General features: G+C 38.8%; 2 protein-coding genes across 8 annotated transcripts in view; one reads left to right on the top strand and one right to left on the bottom strand.

Moving 5' to 3' along the window:
* znf740a (zinc finger protein 740a) overlaps nt 1–19,647 on the bottom strand; it is a 380,822-nt gene that overhangs the window by 42,403 nt on the left and 318,772 nt on the right. The gene's annotated exons all lie outside the window — the stretch shown is intronic.
* Nucleotides 1–19,647, top strand: part of rargb (retinoic acid receptor, gamma b) — a 65,208-nt gene that overhangs the window by 18,830 nt on the left and 26,731 nt on the right. Inside the window, exon 1 of one of the 3 annotated variants that reach the window (XM_039663385.2) lies at nt 14,232–14,720. The exons of the other annotated variants lie outside the window; for them this stretch is intronic. Coding sequence (XP_039519319.2) covers nt 14,576–14,720 — 145 coding nt within the window. The 5' untranslated portion in view covers nt 14,232–14,575. Of the gene's footprint in view, nt 1–14,231; nt 14,721–19,647 lie in introns of those variants that run through there. 3 annotated transcript variants of the gene reach the window in all.

Below are 19,647 nucleotides of genomic sequence, written 5' to 3'. Positions count from 1 at the left end.
AAGTATAAAAGTCTTTTTTAGGGTTAGGTATTAGTTATATAAAATAATTCATTTCTTTCTTGTTTTAATTGAACTTTTTGATGGTAGTCTATCACAGTTTCTACAAAAGTATTAAGCAGAAAAAACTATATTTGCAAAGTTTGTTTTGATAATTATTATAAATTAGTCTTGAGCAGCGTAATAGAATGATTTCTGATGGATCACGTGACACTGAACACTGGAGGAATCCTGAAAATGTTGCAATATATTTAACAGTTATTTTAATATGTAAAAAGTATTTTTTTAGATAAGTTTTATTATCTAATGTAATGATAATTCACAGGAGTGTTGTTTTACTGTATTTTTGATTAAATAAATGCAGCCTGGGTGAGCAGAAGTCATTCAAAAATATGAATCATTCCAAACTTTTGACTTAAAAGTAGGCCTATATGAATATGATTCTGGTATAAGGAACAGCAGGCTAATATATCCACAAGTTTCCTACGCCCCATGAGGCCTTGCGTCAAAAGTGGGCGCGACTTCCGGTTGGAAGTAAACAAAGCGCGATTTGACATGCTTGACATTCGTTCATTCAACAGTTGTAGCGATCCAAACTAGCTAACGATGTGGGAACACAACACAACCTCAACGAAATTCAAAAGGGTGACATAACAGTAACTTTACCCTCCGCAGTAGTTGATTGGCAGTATTACAATAACATTATTAATAATCAATACTCATCAAGGCATGGTGACAGACAGTTGTGTGAGCTGACAAACAATTAAAATAAAAAATACACACTTAGTCATTGTGCTTTGGAGTTTATTCAAAATTATAAATGAATGTGCTACTTGAATACATTAACTGGCACATTTGGTATTCTGTCAACACAGGCTTTGATCCTGAGTTTAGGTGTGACATCAGTAGCGAACAGCCAATCACATGCTGATAGAGTTTATAGAATATTAAGAATTTAAACAAATGTACACAGGAAGATTCGTCGTCTTTTGGGAGGTGATGGAAACTACAGTCGTTGGCAGGATCACTCTGATTTCGTTTTCAGCTTATGTTCAAAACAATCACGTTTAAGCCACTGAATTAGTTTAGTCCGGTCATACATACAACCGCGAGCAGCACATGTTGTCCCTGAGCTCCGTAACGACATCTCTCATAAAGATTTGCGTCTTTAAATAGTAAAATAATTCTCCGAAAAACAGCTAGCCTCTTCGCTAACTAACACACAAAATACCATTGGAATGCTACTTCCGCCGCGTCACCGGAAGTTTCACCCACTTTATTTTTTACAGGAGCGCCCCTCGGAAACTTGTGGATAAGATTCTGCCAGTAAAGTGTGATTTGAATTTGTGGCGTTTGCTGGTGTGATTCAGGGTTTGTTTCTTGATGTTGGTCGTGTTCAGACACGCACATCTGCTGAATCAAGCAGACCACGTCAGTCAACACCTCCTGGAATAATCCAGCCGACACACAAACACACACTCAAAGGCGCACAGATCTTTGTGGGGACTCTCCATAGGCGTAATGGTTTTTACACTGTAAAAACTGTATAATCTATCCCCTTACCCTGCCCCTATCCCTAAACCTACCCCTCACAGGAAACATTCTGCATTTTTACATTTTCAAAAAAACATGACTTAGTATGATTTATACACTGTTTTCCTCATGGGGACCGCTGGCTGGACCCCACAATGTAGGTGATTTCAGGTTTTACTATACTTGTTGGTCCACACAATGTAATATGAACATGAACACACACACACAGGCAAATTCAAATCCTTTGACTAAACACTTACCGGTGTGTCCATTTACAGCCAGGAAAGAGTGAAAGGGCATAAACAACTCCATCGACCTAAACAAATTTTAAGAACACAATAAAAACACACAGGAAGTAGCGGATGTTTGACGTATCATACATGACAAACTGCTATTGTTTTCATGATAAGAAAGTAACAACCGTATTAAAAGTAAAGCAGTTGCATCAACGGTTCTGTAAGTACGCATGTGATTATCTCATTATGTGGTGCCTTCATACACACACACGTCCATTAATACGAGATAACATCTACTCATCCTTCAATCTATCCTTTCTTCTTTCAGAGTGGGAACAGACAGAGAGACAGATGGGCTAGATGGGCGGGACAGGCTGATTGTTTTGCATTACTCTCAACAGAGTGTTTTAAAGCCTTCATCATCTTAGAAATAAGGCCAGAAGCTCGTGAAAGTGTGCGATGCAGATATGAATGATGATCTAACCCACTTTCTACCAATCTAACACTTTAACACTGTACTCAAGGGTTCGATTCAAATGTATGGGCCACTAAACTGTGTGTTTATATCTGAATAACAACACGCTTAACTGAGTAAATTTGAACAACTTGAGTAAATGATGACAGAATGTCAGTTTTTGGGTGAACTATCCCTTTCAGGACACCTTAAATACCCAACTCTCCCTCTTCCAGCTCATGACATCAGCGCTGAAACATTATTCAGCCTCAGTACTGACAGTAACTCTATTAACTGTACATAAAAGACCACTTTACTTTTTTATTAGCTTCAGATTTAACGTCCTGAAATGTTGGACGAATACCGAGTAAAGTCCAGTAAAGTTTGCACACTTTTAGTCTGCACCTAAAACCTGTGACTTCTGTACAGCTACAATTTTAAATTTGACATTCACAACAAGTAGAAGAGAAGTAGGTAGAAATTGGAAATATCAATAAATCAGTTCTTGTGAAATATAGAATATAAAAAATATGTAAATGTGACATTTAAAGTTCCCCTAGTCAATCATTTTATCCCTTAAAACTCATCTTTGATCATCAAAATGACATATTTAAAAAAAAAAAATCTTCATGCCTTAAAATATCTTGAATGTAACTGGACACTCTTGCCTCATTTAGTATGCGTGCTTCTATGAATATGCAAAAGAGCCCCGCCTCCACTGACTCACTCAGCTCAGAGATCCACTGATTAACGATCACACGTTGAGCTGATTGGTTACAAGGTAGTTTGTGATGTCAGAAACACCAGCGATTTCAAACCGTGTTTTTGAGACTGTCTTTGGTTCACTGGAATTTTAAGGAGAAAATACTCAGCAATGCTGTCCACTTATGAATTTACACATGGTTTGTCTTAAAGCTTATTAAAAACACCACATAGACGTATAAACAACATTAAAACCTGGATTTTCACCACAGGAGGACTTTAATATTTAAAATATTACATTTGCACCAAAGCAAAATATATAATTTGAGATATAACATTTTCAAAAATATGAAATTGCTACATAATACCAAAGACTTTAGAAATACAGAGACGGTGCACTAATATTACCACAGAATGGGAGAAGGACAGCACAATACGGTGGAATAAGTCCCGCCTTATAAATAAAACACCTAATCGCTGATTGGTAAAGTAATTTATTCATGAGATGCGCTGCACATTAAAATATTAAAATATGGCAAAATATATAATTTGAGATGTAACATTTTCAAAAATATGAAATTGCGACATAATACCAAAGACTTTAGAAATACAAAGACGGTGCACTAATATTACCACAGAATTGGAGAAGGACAGCACAATACGGTGGAATAAGTCCCGCCTTATAAATAAAACACCCAATCGCTGATTGGTAAAGTAATTTATTCATGAGATGCGCTGCACATTCGCATTGGCTGGTCTAGTCTGAAAAATAAGCTATTAAGCTATTATTTAAACGCCATATGAAACAACATTTACAAGACGTCAAATTTGGTTGCTGATTTGAAATACGTTATTTAAATGTGATTTCGACATGCAGTTTTTGACATAGATGGGATTCGGACTTGCGTTGCAAATATGGCTGCCGAGTCAACAGACTTTTCTTGAACGACACTTGATAACAACAAAAGTGCAATTATGGTATATTAGTTTAATGACATTAATTATGTGATTTATGAAGGGTTCTTTTCTCTCTCATTAACAAATATTATTGCATGCATTGGGCAATATGGAATACTTATCAATCATACTGAGGTATGTAATCTCACATACTCGCTCATATACAGTAGTAGGGCACAAAATGGATTGCATCTATTCTAATGCACACACACACACACACAAACAAACCTATCTGCACATGTGCTTGGGAATCTGATGGAACTTGTGGTTTCATAAATGCAGAATGTGTGAAAAAAAAGAGGTAGCATTTGAAACAAATGTCAAATTCTTCTAGTTTTAAGAGCGAGGCAGAGGATGGCCAGCGCTGAGGTTATGAAGGACTGAGGCTGGGAAAGCACAAACTACACATTGTGCCTCGTTATTTATTTATATAGAATTGGAGTGGAATTTCTGGGGTTTGGCCCAATTCTTTAAACCACCAGTGGTGTGTGTGTGTGTGTGACAAAGAGAGAGAGAGAGGAAGTATATTGGAAATACTGATTGATTATTTGCATGATGGAGGATTCTAGTAAACTCATTTGAGTAAAATTCACATTGCAAAGTTAAACAGGATTATCTTCTTAATTTGTTCAGCTTTAAAAAAAGAAAGGCACATGGACAGACAGACGAGTGTGTGGTGATAGAGATCAGCCGGCTTGTGCACATGCTGCAGGGAAACTGTCCCATCACAAGTTAGCTGGCATGACTTACTGACATTAAAACAGGAGCGAGTCGAGCGCTTTTCTGCCGGTAGCGTTTGTCGAGATGTGCATGAATCTTGTCCAGTTACAGCAGGAATAGGTCACCCAAAAAGGAACATTTCAACATTGTTGAAAAATATAACTTTGTAACTAACTGTTTATAACTATGTCATAATAATTAAATGAATCACTTGATACAATGCACTTATTGAGTAGTTGTGTTTTTACCATAGACTTTAGTATGGACGTAGTGTCAGTGACGTCACATGTAGGTCGCCATCTTGGCCACGCGTCACTCCCGGATAAACGAAAATGTGCAGCGAGGCGGATTAGCCGAGGTGACGTGACGCTAACAGACAGACGGCTAGTGACATCAGCGTAGATCCATCTGTCACTCAAGTGGCTACGCCCTTAATTTATGCAGATCTTTAAGGATTAATATAATTTAAACAGATGAGTTAAAAAAAAAAATCACCCCCTCACAGTTGTCATGAACGGCAAAATTAGCTTTTAACCAGTTAACCAAAACAACTTTTTGTATCAGACTGTAAACATATTTTTTCTACTGTAAAGTTCTGCATTTTAACATGGGGGTTTATGGGATTGACTCTGTTTTGTCTCTAGTGGCGAGACGATGAATTGCAGTTTAAGCCACTTTCGTGTTGGATTCAAGAGAGAGACAGGAAGGTTTCCGCTTGGTTTTTACATTGAACTTATATGTACCTGCATGTAATTATATCTGTAAATGATGTCTGTAATTACATCTATATGTATGTATCCATATCCACATCAGTAGAAGCACAAGTGCTACTTGTACATCAACACAATAAGTGCATTGTGCATAACAGTTATTGTTCCTTAATATGTAAATACGTTCTAGTTAAATACACTTAATATAAAGTGGGACCAAATTAGCTGTAGAAAAAATTTACACTCAGAAATTGTTAGTAAATTTACTTACTTCAGTAAATTGTTTTATTTACGACTTTGAAAATAACATTTTTTACTGACAGCTTGCGTCAGTAATGTTTCTTTATTTTAGTTATTTGCTGATCTTATTGCTTCTTATTGCACATTGCTAAATTTATTGAGGCAGACTATTTAAATGAATCATGCAAGGGGATTTACTAGGGTTTTGGCTAGTCAATTTACTGGTGTTTGACAAAAAAAAAACATCTCTTAAAGGAGTAGTTCACTTTTAAAAAGAACATTTGCTGATAATTTACTCACCCCCATGTCATCCAAGAAATCCACGTCTTTCATTCTTCAGTCGAAAAGAAATTAAGGATTTTGATTACGGTTTAAGGTCCAAAAGACAGTTTCAGTGCAAACTGCAAACTGTTCAAAGGGCTTTAAACGATTCCAGACAATGAATAAGGGTCTTATCAAGCTAAATGATCGCTCATTTAAAAAAATCGCGTTCGCGATCGTGAATCGATTCGCGTTCGTGACTCTCCTGTTCGAACTCGAAGTGAACGAATCTTTTTCCGAGTCAATTCGTTCATTTCGTTCGTTGAAACAACCAAATGGCACGAAAAAAAGATTTGTTCATTTTGATAAGCGAGTTCGAACAGGAGAGTCACGAACGCGTTTCGCTTGATAAGACTCTTATTCATCGTGTGGAATCGTTTAAAGCCCTTTGAACAGTTTGCTCTGAAACTGTCTTTTGGACCTTGAACCGTTTGGTTACACTGAAGTCCATTATATGGAGAAAAATGCTGGAATGTTTTCATCAAAAACCTTAATTTCTTTTCGACTGAAGAAAGAAAGACACGGACATCTTGGATGACATGGGGGTGAGTAAATTACCAGCAAAAGTTTTTTCAAAAGTGAACCACTCCTTTAACACATTGTGCGCCTGTTAGTAGATCACCCGCACCTGATTATCAGAGGCCTACGCTAATCTGCGCTTGTGTAGATCTGTGTTCTTTCAGTTGCGCGTCGTCATTAGATCCCATTGGCGCTTTTATGGAAAGGTTTAGTAAACCATACCCATACCCATAGTCCAGCTTCTCCTTTGAATGCACTTTTGCAGATTTATTAGCAATGCAAATGTAGTTAATTGCACATTTGCAATTGTTTGTATGTGTACATAAGTGCCCTGTAATGCAGAGAAGACTGTCCTTTAGGGTCGGATTACAATTCATGACCAGCACAACACACACACACACACTACAGACCCCCAAGGAACCACACATTCCAATACAAGCAAATCCAGCACACATGCAGTCAGAAATCCAAACCCAAACGCTGCGTAGCTCCAGCCACAAATGATGAGGTCCAGGTTTATGTTCCTCGCTGGAAGAAGAGCGAGTCGTTTGAACAGAGCAGGGTTTGTTCGGTCTGTCTGGGCATCCCATGACGCTAGTGCTCGGCAGTTACACATACGTGATTCTGCAAGAGCCTGAGCTACTGACGCCAATGGACAAAGACAGAGACAATATACAAAAAAATAAAAAGTTAGAAAGGGAGCAGTGGCACAGATGGACAGGAATGATTGGCAGATCGATGAAAAGCAGGAAGGCCTGAGAAAGAGACAGAGAGAAAGAGACAGAATGGGGCACCTTTTCCTGTCTGCATTCCCCTTTCCTTTCTGCAGCCTTGGCCTGCGTGTGTGTGTGTGTGTGTTTGAAGGGGGGTGTAATTGCCTCAAGGTGTGGAGAGAACAGAGCTGGCTGAGACTGTGCAGTGCTGCTCCCTGCTGTGTGTCACTGAGGAGTGTGTGTGTGTGTGTGTGTGTGTGTGAGAGAGAGAGAGAGAGAGAGAGAGAGACTGAGAATGAGAGAATGAGAAAAGCAAGAGAAGGAGGGGGACGTGTTGAAAGACAGGTGAAAATGTTGAGGCAGAGAGAGCAAAGGTATGGGGTGAAATAGGGGGTAACGTACGTGCGGATTAACAGATGTCTACAGAATGGGAAGGCAGGAGAAAGAAAAGCATGGGTGTTTTTGTTTCATTTTAGTGAAAATGCATTTCGAAAAACTTTTTTTTGTACAAAAATGACGTCATGTATTGTGTACATTGTAAATTGGCTGAAACATTTTTTAATAGTCTCTTCATTGCCAAAATGTATGTAAGATGTGTATAGACTATATAAACATGAACAGATATTGATAAAACACAAATATTAGAAGAAGAAAAAAGTTTTGAGCGTAACATTTTTCTACAATGTAGTGTTTCGATTAATTTCTATTTTTAGGTAGAACATAGTGTAATTGTGCTGCATTTCCTCAAATATAAAATACTTTTTGTTTTTTATATGAAACACTTTTTCCCCCTCAAATATGTTGGAAGAAATTTGATCAATTAATTATACATTAAAGCGACACTATGCAGGAATTCCGTTTTTGTCAAACAGCGACCCCTAGAGTCGCTGTGGAGTACCTGTATTTAACTGTATTAGAAATTATACAATAGTACAATCATTCAATGAGATCTAATATATGTTGTTAGTGGTGAGAATTTTCACGTGATTAAATACATTGATCCATTGGACCATTCTTTAGAAATGTTGGCCCATATTGATAGGATAGCATCTTGCAGTTGATGGAGATTTGTGGGATGCACATCCAGGGCACGAAGCTCCCGTTCCACCACATCCCAAAGATGCTCTATTGGGTTGAGATCTGGAGACTGGCGGCCATTTTAGTACAGTCAACTCATTGACATGTTCAAGAAACCAATTTGAAATGATTCGAGCTTTGTGACATGGTGTATTATCCTGCTGGAAGTAGCTATCAGAGGATGGGGACATGGTGGCCATAAAGGGATGGACATGGTCAGAAACAATGCTCAGGTAGGCCGTGGCATTTAAACGATGCCCAATTGGCACTAAGGGGCCTAACGTGTGCCAAGAAAACATCCCCCACACCATTACACCACCACCACCAGCAGCCTGCACAGTGGGAACAAGGCATGATGGATCCATGTTCTCATTCTGTTTACGCCAAATTCTGAATGTCTCAACAGAAATCCAGACTCATCAGACCAGGCAACATGTCCAATTTTGGTGAGCTCTTGAAAATTGTGGCCTCTTTTTCCTATTTGTAGTGGAGATTAGTGGTACCCGGTGGGGTCTTCTGCTGTTGTAGCCCATCCGCCTCAAGGTTGTGTGTGTTGTGGCTTCACAAAAGCATTGCTGCATACCTCGGCGAATCCACTTTTCGCTAGTTTAACGACGGGGAAAAATGGTCAGCGCTCCCGGCGCATGGTCTTAAAGGGTTGTCCATATTCTCTTAATGAGTAATTGGTGAATTTCAGAATTTCTTCTCCCATTGCCTTTAAAAGCCAGTTGCGCTCGCATAATGGCGGATTCGCTATTTACATGGAGGAATTTGCGCACAAATAGGCGCAAATGCATTTGCCATTTAAACAACCAATTCAGGGCATGAAAATGAAAACTGCGTCGGCAAAGCAAAACCACCTGCGTCGTGCCTGGATGTATGACAAGGCCCAAAGAGTAGAGTGAGGCAGGCATAGAGAACCAGGCGCCAGAGAGAGTGAGTGAACGAGAAAGAGAGAGAGAGAGAGAGGGAGGGAGGGCAGAAGTTTACGGGGAAAGTAAGCACCCCACTGGGGCAGGGTTTAAGAGTTCAGTCCTCGTGAATGAGGGGAGGAAAAGGGGAAAGCAGGGAAGGTGGATCATATAGGCTGTGGGTTTGTGTGAATTTCATGACACTCTTCTTCTCTCGCACTCCTCTGAAGGAAATGTGATTATAATGAGACTCATGAGTCAGCGCTTACATTTGATTCAAAGTGCTGTGCGGCAGGGAAAATCAGGGAAAATCGCTTATTTTAAAAGACTAAAAATGAGTCTTAATATAAATAGATTACATGTTGTTCTACAAGCTGCAATGTCTGGATATTACATAAAAACAACACAAAACATCATTAACTCACAGTTTCCTCACTGACACAGTCTGTAAATATAAAGCGATTTGGTCATCCTTTACCACTGCTTTCTAAATAATGCACAACACTGTGAAAAACATGTCAAAGTAAGAACATTTGATGCAGACTTTGGCTGGGTCAAGTCAAGTTTAGAAGAATAAAGAAACGTTATACGGAGTCAACAGGGACAGTTGACGTCGATTCCGGCATATTTCAGTAGCGACGGTTTGGAAGAGTTACTGCAGATCTGGACAGCATTGAGTTGTGGTGCACTTGACGAAATGAGAGCCAAATAAAGATGATGTAGTAAACCCGTGGAGGAGAGGTGAGGTGAGGTGAGGGTTTGGGGCGATGATGATGACAGACAAAACATCACAGAAAGACAGGCTTGAAGAGCTTTTGACAGGCTACGAGTCGCTTTAATGTGGTGAAAGTCTTCGTATATTCGCACTGTTAGTCAAACCAAAACACATTTCTTCTCTGTAGAACTGGATGAAAACTTTCACTTTATTTTATTGATGCACTTTAAGCCTAGTTCACACTACGTGATTTTAAGCCCGATTTAAGCCCGATTTGCAAATCGTTGAGTCGCCGACAAGTCAGGGTGTTATCGCGTGCAAATCGCGGGCGATTAGCGGACGATTAACGCTCGCCAATCCGTTAGTGTGAAAGAGCCAACAACGCACCAAAGACAGCTCGCAGACAGGTCACCGAGCTCAGAAAAATATCTAGCCTGCTAGATATCTCGAGCAGTCGCGCGACTCAATCTCAGTGATGTCATGAGTACAGCCAATCATAGCAACGCATGGGTTGAGGACACCAGGTAAATCTTACTTTTTCTTTTTTGCATTTTTTTTCTCAGAGCAGATCGTCGAGCAAACAGTGTGCAGCACTAGTTTCTGTCTGACGTCCATATTCGCGTGTTATGTTCTTCTCTGTAGTTTCGCGTCATTTCTGGTTCGTTTTATTGCGTGGTTTTTCGTTACAAAACATGGTTTCTAGACCAGATAGAATCGTGTTGTTGTCAACTCGTTATTTGTTTGATTATTTTCAGGATTTACACCGTACTATAGTACTGAAACAGCTCTCATTGAGTCACAAATGATATGCTCTTATCATCCGATCGTGGTTGTATCTCTATGCAGTGCGTTGTTAACTCGTGTAGTGAGTTACCTCCTGTTGTGGATCAATCACGTTGTGTTGTGTGGTGTGAACAGCTAAACAACTTGAACACTCATGATTTCACTGAGAGCAAGTCATGTAATGTGAACTGCACAGTTCAGCCCAACATTTTCAAATCATGTAGTGTGAACTAGGCTTTAATTGAGAAAGGACGGGAAGTGAACAGTAGAAGAGGGAGAATGCGATCTGAAATACTGCAGATGGAATTTTTTTTTAGGTATATGGATATTTGAATTGTTATAGCTGCAGTGTTGTGCAAGTTACTTCCACAACTGTAATACATTAGGTATTACTTGTTACTGTTATTTAAAAGTAATTCATTACCTTACAATATTACTGTCTCAGAATTGTAATGCGTTACATTACTCATGTATGCTTTTGAGTTACTTTCACCAAAATAACTACAGAAGTAGAACTTAACTTTGGGGCTTCTAACGATATGCAATATGAAACCGAAATCGCGATTCGCCACATCCACGAACCTACAGAATCGCGACACACCTCTTCCAACTCCAGCGTTATTCTCCTTACCGTCCATATCCAATGCTACCTTATCTTTAAATTAGGCTATTAGTAGTATTTGAAGTTAACATTATAAAATACGTAGACCTACACCACAAAACAAAACAGACAATACACTGTAATACAACTGTAATACAAGCCTCACTGAACATGTAACGAGTAAAAAAGAAAGAAGTGTGTCGCGATTCTGTAGGTTCGTTGATCTGAGTCGTGTGGCGAATCGCGATTTCGGTTTCATATTGCATATCGTTACAGCCCAAAAGTTAAGTTCTACTTAGTTATTTTGGTGAAAGTAACTCAAAAGTAATACATGAGTAATGTAACGCATTACAATTCTGGGACAGTAATATTGTAAGGTAATGAATTACTTTTAAATAACAGTAACAAGTAATACCTAATGTATTACAGTTTGGAAGTAACTTGCACAACACTGGTGGCAAAAGATCTGCTTCATGACTGGATTTAATAGGGGAAACTGAGAAAATGCGACTTAAACGAACAATTTTATCAATTTAAACTAAATGTTGGATTCAATATAGTGTTCCTTACAATTTACTAAAGATCCAGTGATCCATGGATATTGTTTGCCTGATTTCGACACCGGGGAAATAAAAGCGAAATAGACCTAAACATAAAGCAAATTTGCCTGTGAACGCCATATATAAATACAATATATAGGTCTAAATCCAGGTGATCGCTTATATCAGTGTCATATATAGCCTACATATATCATATCGTCCAGCCCTAAAACTTTATAGTTTCTTTTTTGGTCAGTGTTTATTAAAAAACATCCAATAATGCCAGTGGTGGAATGTAACGAAGTACAAATACTTTGTTACTTTACTTAAGTATATTTTTCACGTATCTTTACTTTACTTAAGTAGAATAAATAGTGCATACTTTTTACTTTTACTTCGTTACATTTTGCAGCAATTATTCTACTTTCTACTCCACTACATTTCTACAACTTCTGTTACGTTTTCATTACATTTTCTGATCAGTTTTCCCCTGCCAAAACGTAATTTGACCGTCCGTTCGTTGCACGTTTGTCTCACCAGTGACTTTTGGTTGCCATAGATACATCAACTAAATGCGTCTCGCACGCAGTGTGTTTATCGTGCAATTTATACGCGAAAATTTGTTTTTACATGCATAGGAAACGCACCGTGTGTAATATACGTTTGGATTATGGCAAGCCAAGAGGTTCAGAATTACACCATAAATTAATCGTGTTTACTGCCAAACATAGTTATTAACATATAGTAAGGATAAGCATGATGTGTAGCTATATTGCCTAATTGCAAGCTTGTTTCAGAAATGGTGACAACAATTTTTTTCCATCATTATTGAACATCTTTACTTTTATTTTTACTACTTAAAGTACATTTACATATCAGTGTCATATATAGCCTATATATATCATATCGTCCAGCCCTAAAACTTTATAGTTTCTTTTTTGGTCAGTGTTTATTAAAAAACATCCAATAATGCAGAATATGCAATGATAAATATTTAACTGATGAGTTGTTAATATATATAACAATACAAAATATATGGGGATGGTTTTACAGCTAAATTCAGCATATTGACACAAAATGATAACTGCAAATCCACCTTTCGCTGACTGGAGTCCAGTTGTTTCGATCCATTTGCTCCTCTTTCTATAGCAGTCTGTAAAAATATATTTTCAAATCTAGTTGTACAGTCAATCGCTAAGCTCTTTCCCACTTTATATGTATTGTTTGTTTTTCGCGGCATTCATGTTTTTCGACGGTGACGTCACACGCATTCCCTCTATTGTATTTATGCCTATATTGAGACCAATTATTAATTAAATCGTTGTGTATATTTGTTTAGAGATCAAATTTTTGAACTGGAAAAAAAACTACAATATAGGATGATATTAAGACCCAAAGATCCAAGAATAAATACACATACAAAATACAAATTGTTTCTTTACAAATTATATTATTAGAATATACTTGAGTGAAAAGTTATTAATGTGAATTTCAGCATAGTATGTCACACATATATTTACATGTACTAACATATAAATACAAGAAAATCTTAAATGTTTTTTCTTTGTTTTTGTGTATTTTGTTTAAAATGTTTTTGGATAAAAGTCAAAATTAAAGAAGTGGCTCCTTGTATCGATATTACAGTAATTTTTACGATTTCCGTAACATCACAAAACCATATACAACTTGAATGTTTTAAAATCTTTTTTTAAAAAAACTTTCATAAAAGGCTTTTTGACTAACTTAAACATAAGGGTTCAATTTCATTTAAAGTCCCCCTGTAGTCAATAAGTTTATCCCTTAAAACTCATCCTTGATCACCAAAATACATATTTAAAAGTTTTTTCCTAGAAAGTAACTCGACACCCTTGCCTCATTTAGTAAACACGGTTCTATGCATATGCAAATGAGCCCCGCCTCCACTCCCTCAGCTCAGAGATCCACTGGTTGACGATCACACGTTGATCTGATTGGTTACAAAGTAGTTTGTGACGTCAGAAACACCAGCGATTTCAATCCGTGTTTTTGAGACTGTCTTTGGTTCACTGCAGTTTTAAGCAATGACTTGATTTGTCTTAAAGCATATTAAAAACACCACACAGACATATAAACTTGATTTTCTCCACAGGGAGACTTTAACTTGTTGTATTCCAATCAGAATCTATTCAGGAAGTGTAATTTAAAAGGCATTCTTCAATTCAGTTCCACAGCCCATGTGATTATCAACACTTTCGCATGAACGAGAGAAAAAGAAGGCGAAGTATTTCAAAGGAAGAGTGCAGGAAGATTGATCGATAGAGGGAGTGAGAGGAGGTCATGTTGTTTGTTTTCATTTGCAAAGGTATAAAATATGATGCAGGCTGACAGATTGCTCCAGCAGAAAATGGAAGGGAAAGTTTTCGTCTTTCAGCCAACCACAAAAGCACCCGCCTCCCTCCCTCGCTCTCCCTCCCTCGCCCTGTGTTGTGGGCTGAGCTAAAGCTGGGGCGGCTGAGGGTTGTGGAGACTCATGTTAGCTGACACTTGAGAGCCCTGACAGTTTGATAAAGCTCATGAACTCAGACAGCAGAGAGGTGATGATCACTGCAGACCAGCGCTGGAGCCGTTTGACTCGACGGAGAGAACACAACACAGCAGATCCCGTTACCGAGAGAAAACCAGTTGGCTAGAGTGACGGCTACACCTGAAACAGAAGTCTCAAGTGCTCGAGACTTTCTATTGTGATTGATCGCGTTGGGCAGCCGTGTCAGACTAGACTGGGGGGACTGTGTTTGAGCTGTTGCTCATCGTCTGCTGGATCCGCAGCTTGAGACTCAGCGTTTGAGTTGCTGTTGAAGACTGGACGTGATGTTTGACTGTGTGGAGGCTCTCGGGGTCGGGGCCAGACCCCTGTTCGACGTGAGCGCTCAGAGTTCATGCATGCTCAGGAAAGCCAGCTCCTTCTTCCCTGCACTCGAGTCCTTCTCATGGAGCAACAGCACGAGCCTGCAGTGTAAGTGTGATGGGTCTGCACGTGTTCGTGTGTGTGTGTGTGTGTGTGCTCAGCATCATGTCATGTGCTAACTGGATTAAATGGTACTTTTGTTAACTTTCCAAAGGCCAGACCCAAATTTACTGATGATGATAACATGCTGATACTTTTGCATAATATTAATATTTCTGAATACGGCCATTGCGATAGATGCTTAGTAATTAGTGATGACGATGACAACAGTTATAAGCAGTCGTTGTCTTATTGCAAATTCGTTGCGATGACTGCAAATTGTAGTGAAACATTTAAAGCACATTTCAGTTCTGTAGCTAAATGTTTCATATTTGGTTGAAACAGTCAAAGATGAACATATAAATACAGGCCCAGGGCATTTAAACGCAGTATAACCTTTAATTGTATGCTGAAAAAGGTGGTAAAACTATGACACACGTAAAATATTATATCATTATCCTGATTATGTGTATATGGTAATGAAATAAAATATATACAAATATGAATAATGCCCACACTCTAGTTTTAAATAATGCAGAGAAATAATGTACATTGTAATGTAATATGTCTTTTCATAAATAATTGCAAGTTAAAATGCAGTATATTTGCAGATTCTTATACTTTCTAAATGTGTAACAGGGAATCAATAAGTATTATAACTGTGGTTACAATTATTCATGATACCATACAATGCTATATAATGTGCATTACAAAGTATAATTAATTCATTAAAACACTTTTCTAATGCATTATTTATAAATATATATACATACACAGGCTTTAAGTTAAGTAATCTCTCTCGTGTGTGTGTGTGTGTGTTTGCTCAGAGTCTCTAAGCATCATTTTGACCTTAATGGATGTCTTTAATTATTTAATTATGAATACAATGAACTCAATTAAAGGATTAGGGAGCCCGATGGGACAGAAACCAGGAGAGAATGGGAGGATTAGGGGTTTTTCTGCTTCACTTTTTCCTCTTGATTGTCACAGGAAAATCCTTTGGCAAGTTCATTCAATATGGAAATTCTCCACATTTATAATGTTATTTGAATGCCACTTAAAAAGATCCAAGTTATTTAGTTGATAGTAAATATCTGAAATGTAATAGTGGGTAAGAGTTGTGATTATCTTAGAGCACTTCATATCTTTGTCCGATCAATGAAGAAATAAGTCCTTGACTCTTGCAATGTCTGTCGTCACGTTTAAAGCACACTCAGGGAACTAGAAGGAAAAATACAGCCCATGTGTCTGCGTGTGTCTTATTGTATGTGCGCTTGAGTGGATTTCACACGGTCCTGCTGGAATTTGCCCCTATGCCGTAATGCCATTTTATAGCCAGACTGACTGCTTGAAAGAACATCGCACCCCACAACAAGGCCCACCTCACAATAAACCTTTTACAATAGTCTGAAGTGTCTTCTCACCGTCCGAGGAGCAACAGTCCTACTTCTCCATCTAAACTTGAACTTGTTCGCTTTTGCTAGTTCATTACCCTTAGTAGGGATGCATGATATATCAGCGATACATATCAGTATCGGCCGGTATATGTTCATTTTTAAGGAATCGGCCCATATGAGTTATTGGCCCAATAAGAAAATCTGGCCGATATTAAAGCCGGAAAATAATGGATTATTTCCTTCAGCTGAGATGTTTCAGATGCACACTGTTCACTATGATGGTTTTCAATTGCTTGAATGATTGGGAAATACAGTAAAATGTACTGTGTGCTTGGGACAAGGCTTTAAATGGTTGGACTTCTGTTTTTGTAATCAGGCTCTCGGCCAATATATTGGTTATAGGGTTTTAAAATATAATGAATTATCGGTTATCAGCCAATTTTTGGATATCGGTGTATCCCTAATGGTGCGTTCACACCGGACGCAAATAGCGAGCCAGGCGCGATTTATTTCAATGTTAAGTCAATGCAAAGACAATGTTAAGTCAATGCAAAAAAATTCCTGCGGCGTGAATGAGGCGTGAAGCGCGGCGCGGAAGACGCGAATACGCCTCAAATTGAGTGTCTGGCGCGTTAAGCGCGTTACGCACGAATGATTTAGTTAGTGCCATTTGTGCATTCACGCGTTTGACGCCGCAAATTCACGCCAAAGTACAGATTTTTTAACTCGGGCGGCAGACGCGAATTTGCGCCGTGTTAACCAATCAGGAGCCTAGCTGCTTGCTCACGTGGTAAAGTGTCTGGATGCTTCAATAAATTGTTTTGTAATATGACTAAATGCATGGTGGGATTATGCACAACAAAGCAAATATTTTATCACTTAAAACTTTATTTCTATATACGAGACATGTTCATTTTGTTTTGAATGTTATTTATAACATATCTAGATTATATGAAATAGTATTATGATGTAAGACAACCAACATATGTGTGTGGTGTCTGGACATGAAAGAGAGAGAGAAAAAAAATCACAGGACAGGTTAACCACTTTTGGAAGTTGGCTCTATTTATAATCAAAACAAAAATAAATGACAGCTAGATTAGGTGGATGAGGGCGAGGGTGATCCTCTGATCGCGTGACAGGCGGAAGTACCGCTGACAGCGGCCGTCATCCAGCGCAGCTCCTGGAGCGAGCAAATGGTGAAACTAGCCAAACGGTTCGCCTCAGAAGGGTCCGGAGGACACAAATATACAGCGATGATGATCCCCACGCCACTGTTCTGCTCTCCAAAGTAAATACAGAGTGGTGACTCTCTCGATGAATGCTCGGTCGACATAAAAACAATGGCCGCCAACGGATTTCGATGACGCGCGTCAAATTAGTGCCTGACGCGTCTAGTTTGACGCTTGACCACTTTGTGTTAATTCGCGTGTCAAGAGTGAAACTGACGCGCGTAAAAACAAAAGTTTGAAGCGAAATTTACGCGCGTCAGTTTCACTCTTGACACGCGAATTAACACAAAGTGGTCAATCGTCAAACTAGACGCGTCAGGCACGAATTTGACGCGCTATTCGCGTCCGGTGTGAACACAGCATAAAGGCCCTTGCACACTGAGTCCGAAATTTCGCGTCCGAAATTTTCGCACGTTAAAAAATAAATACTCACGTTATGTCAATCACGCTTGCACACTGCCTCCAAACTTTCGTCCATCATAAAAAAAAATCGAATCGGGTTCGATTTTCTGCGTTTTTCATATCCTTGGCAAGCAGTTTCTTTGGTGTTTTGACAATTCAGAGCCACTGAATCATGAATATGAAAAAACGCATACGAAAATTTTGGACTCCGTGTGCAATGGCCTTAACCCGATCTGTTGCTGTAGAAAAGTTGTTAATAACTCTTCTAGTCTGCATGCTTCAGTTGATACAGTAGTTAATTTAGTTTTCTCATTTTTGACTGGTGGTTATAGCTGGATGTTTTGTAGACCTTCACATCAGAAACCCTTCAGGGCCAAGCTTTGTTACTATGCAAAGTGATTTACTTCAACAAAGTGTATGGTTTGCTAACACTGCTGCACTAACACGGATGCATGGGGGTTCTGCATCGTACTCTTTGACCACAATTAAACAAATTGAGAAGTTTTGTCAGGCTGAAGTTCATGCCTGAAGTTCAGTTCTCGTCTGATTCTCTGGTGGATGTTGGCTTCTGGTCAGGGATCAGTTGTTTTAGTCTTTCAGTTGTGTGGGGGGTAATAATGTGAAGGTGGCTGGGGAGGGGGTGGCCAAATGTTGGTTCAGCTTCATCCTGAAAAGGCTAAATAAAAAGGGTCAGTTTATGAGGTACTATAAAGAAGAAAGCTTTGTATGCATGCAGTTGAATAAAAGGGGCAATCCAAGTTTAACAACTTGCTTCTAAAAAAGACAGCTCCTGTTTTACCAGTCTGCCTTCATCCCAACAGGACATGTGTTGCTCCATGTGTGCAGGAGATGCTGGTCGAACAAAATGTCTTTTAATGCGTCAATGTCTGTTTTCACCTTTTCCTTTCTGGGTCATTTCAAGTGCTCCAAAAATGGTAAACTTAGTTGCTTCTTGGATTACCGTTTATGTATTGGTGTTATAAAACCACTATTTTTATTTTATTTTATATTTTTTAATCCTGAGCTACCATATACTGTAGAGGTTTCTGTAAGAATCTGAGAGTTTGCAATGACACAAAGATGGCTTAAGATAATCACTCAAAAAAAAAAAAAAAACCCTTTAGACCACTTGAGATGGATTGTCAACCAAAGAATGAAGTCCATAGAAAAGAGATCTGCACATGCAAATGTCTCACAAAAAATGCTTTTAATTAATAATAGCCACAGAGTGATAAATTCAGATCATTCAGGACTTACCACTAAATCATTCAAACATGTCGACATATTTATCAATAATGATCAGTAATGGCGTTATACACTCACCTAAAGGATTATTAGGAACATCTGTTCAATTTCTCATTAATGCAATTATCTAATCAACCAATCACATGGCAGTTGCTTCAATGCATTTAGGGGTGTGGTCCTGGTCAAGACGATCTCCTGAACTCCAAACTGAATGTCAGAATGGGAAAGAAAGGTGATTTAAGCAATTTTGAGCGTGGCATGGTTGTTGGTGTCTGAGTGTTTCACAATCTGCTCAGTTACTGGGATTTTCACACACAACCATTTCTAGGGTTTACAAAGAATGAACATCCAGTATGCGGCAGTCCTGTGGGCGAAAACGCCTTGTTGATGCGAGAGTTCAGAGGAGAATGGGAATGTAGTGTCAGAATTTGGCGTAAACAGAATGAGAACATGGATCCATCATGCCTTGTTCCCACTGTGCAGGCTGGTGGTGGTGGTGTAATGGTGTGGGGGATGTTTTCTTGGCACACTTTAGGCCCCTTAGTGCCAATTGGGCATCGTTTAAATGCCACGGCCTACCTGAGCATTGTTTCTGACCATGTCCATCCCTTTATGGCCACCATGTCCCCATCCTCTGATGGCTACTTCCAGCAGGATAAT

This window comes from Pimephales promelas, chromosome 21 (genome assembly GCF_988280905.1).
Source record: "Pimephales promelas chromosome 21, fPimPro1.hap1.1, whole genome shotgun sequence".
Lineage (NCBI taxonomy): Eukaryota > Metazoa > Chordata > Actinopteri > Cypriniformes > Leuciscidae > Pimephales > Pimephales promelas.
This window is presented reverse-complemented; position numbering and strand designations above follow the sequence as displayed.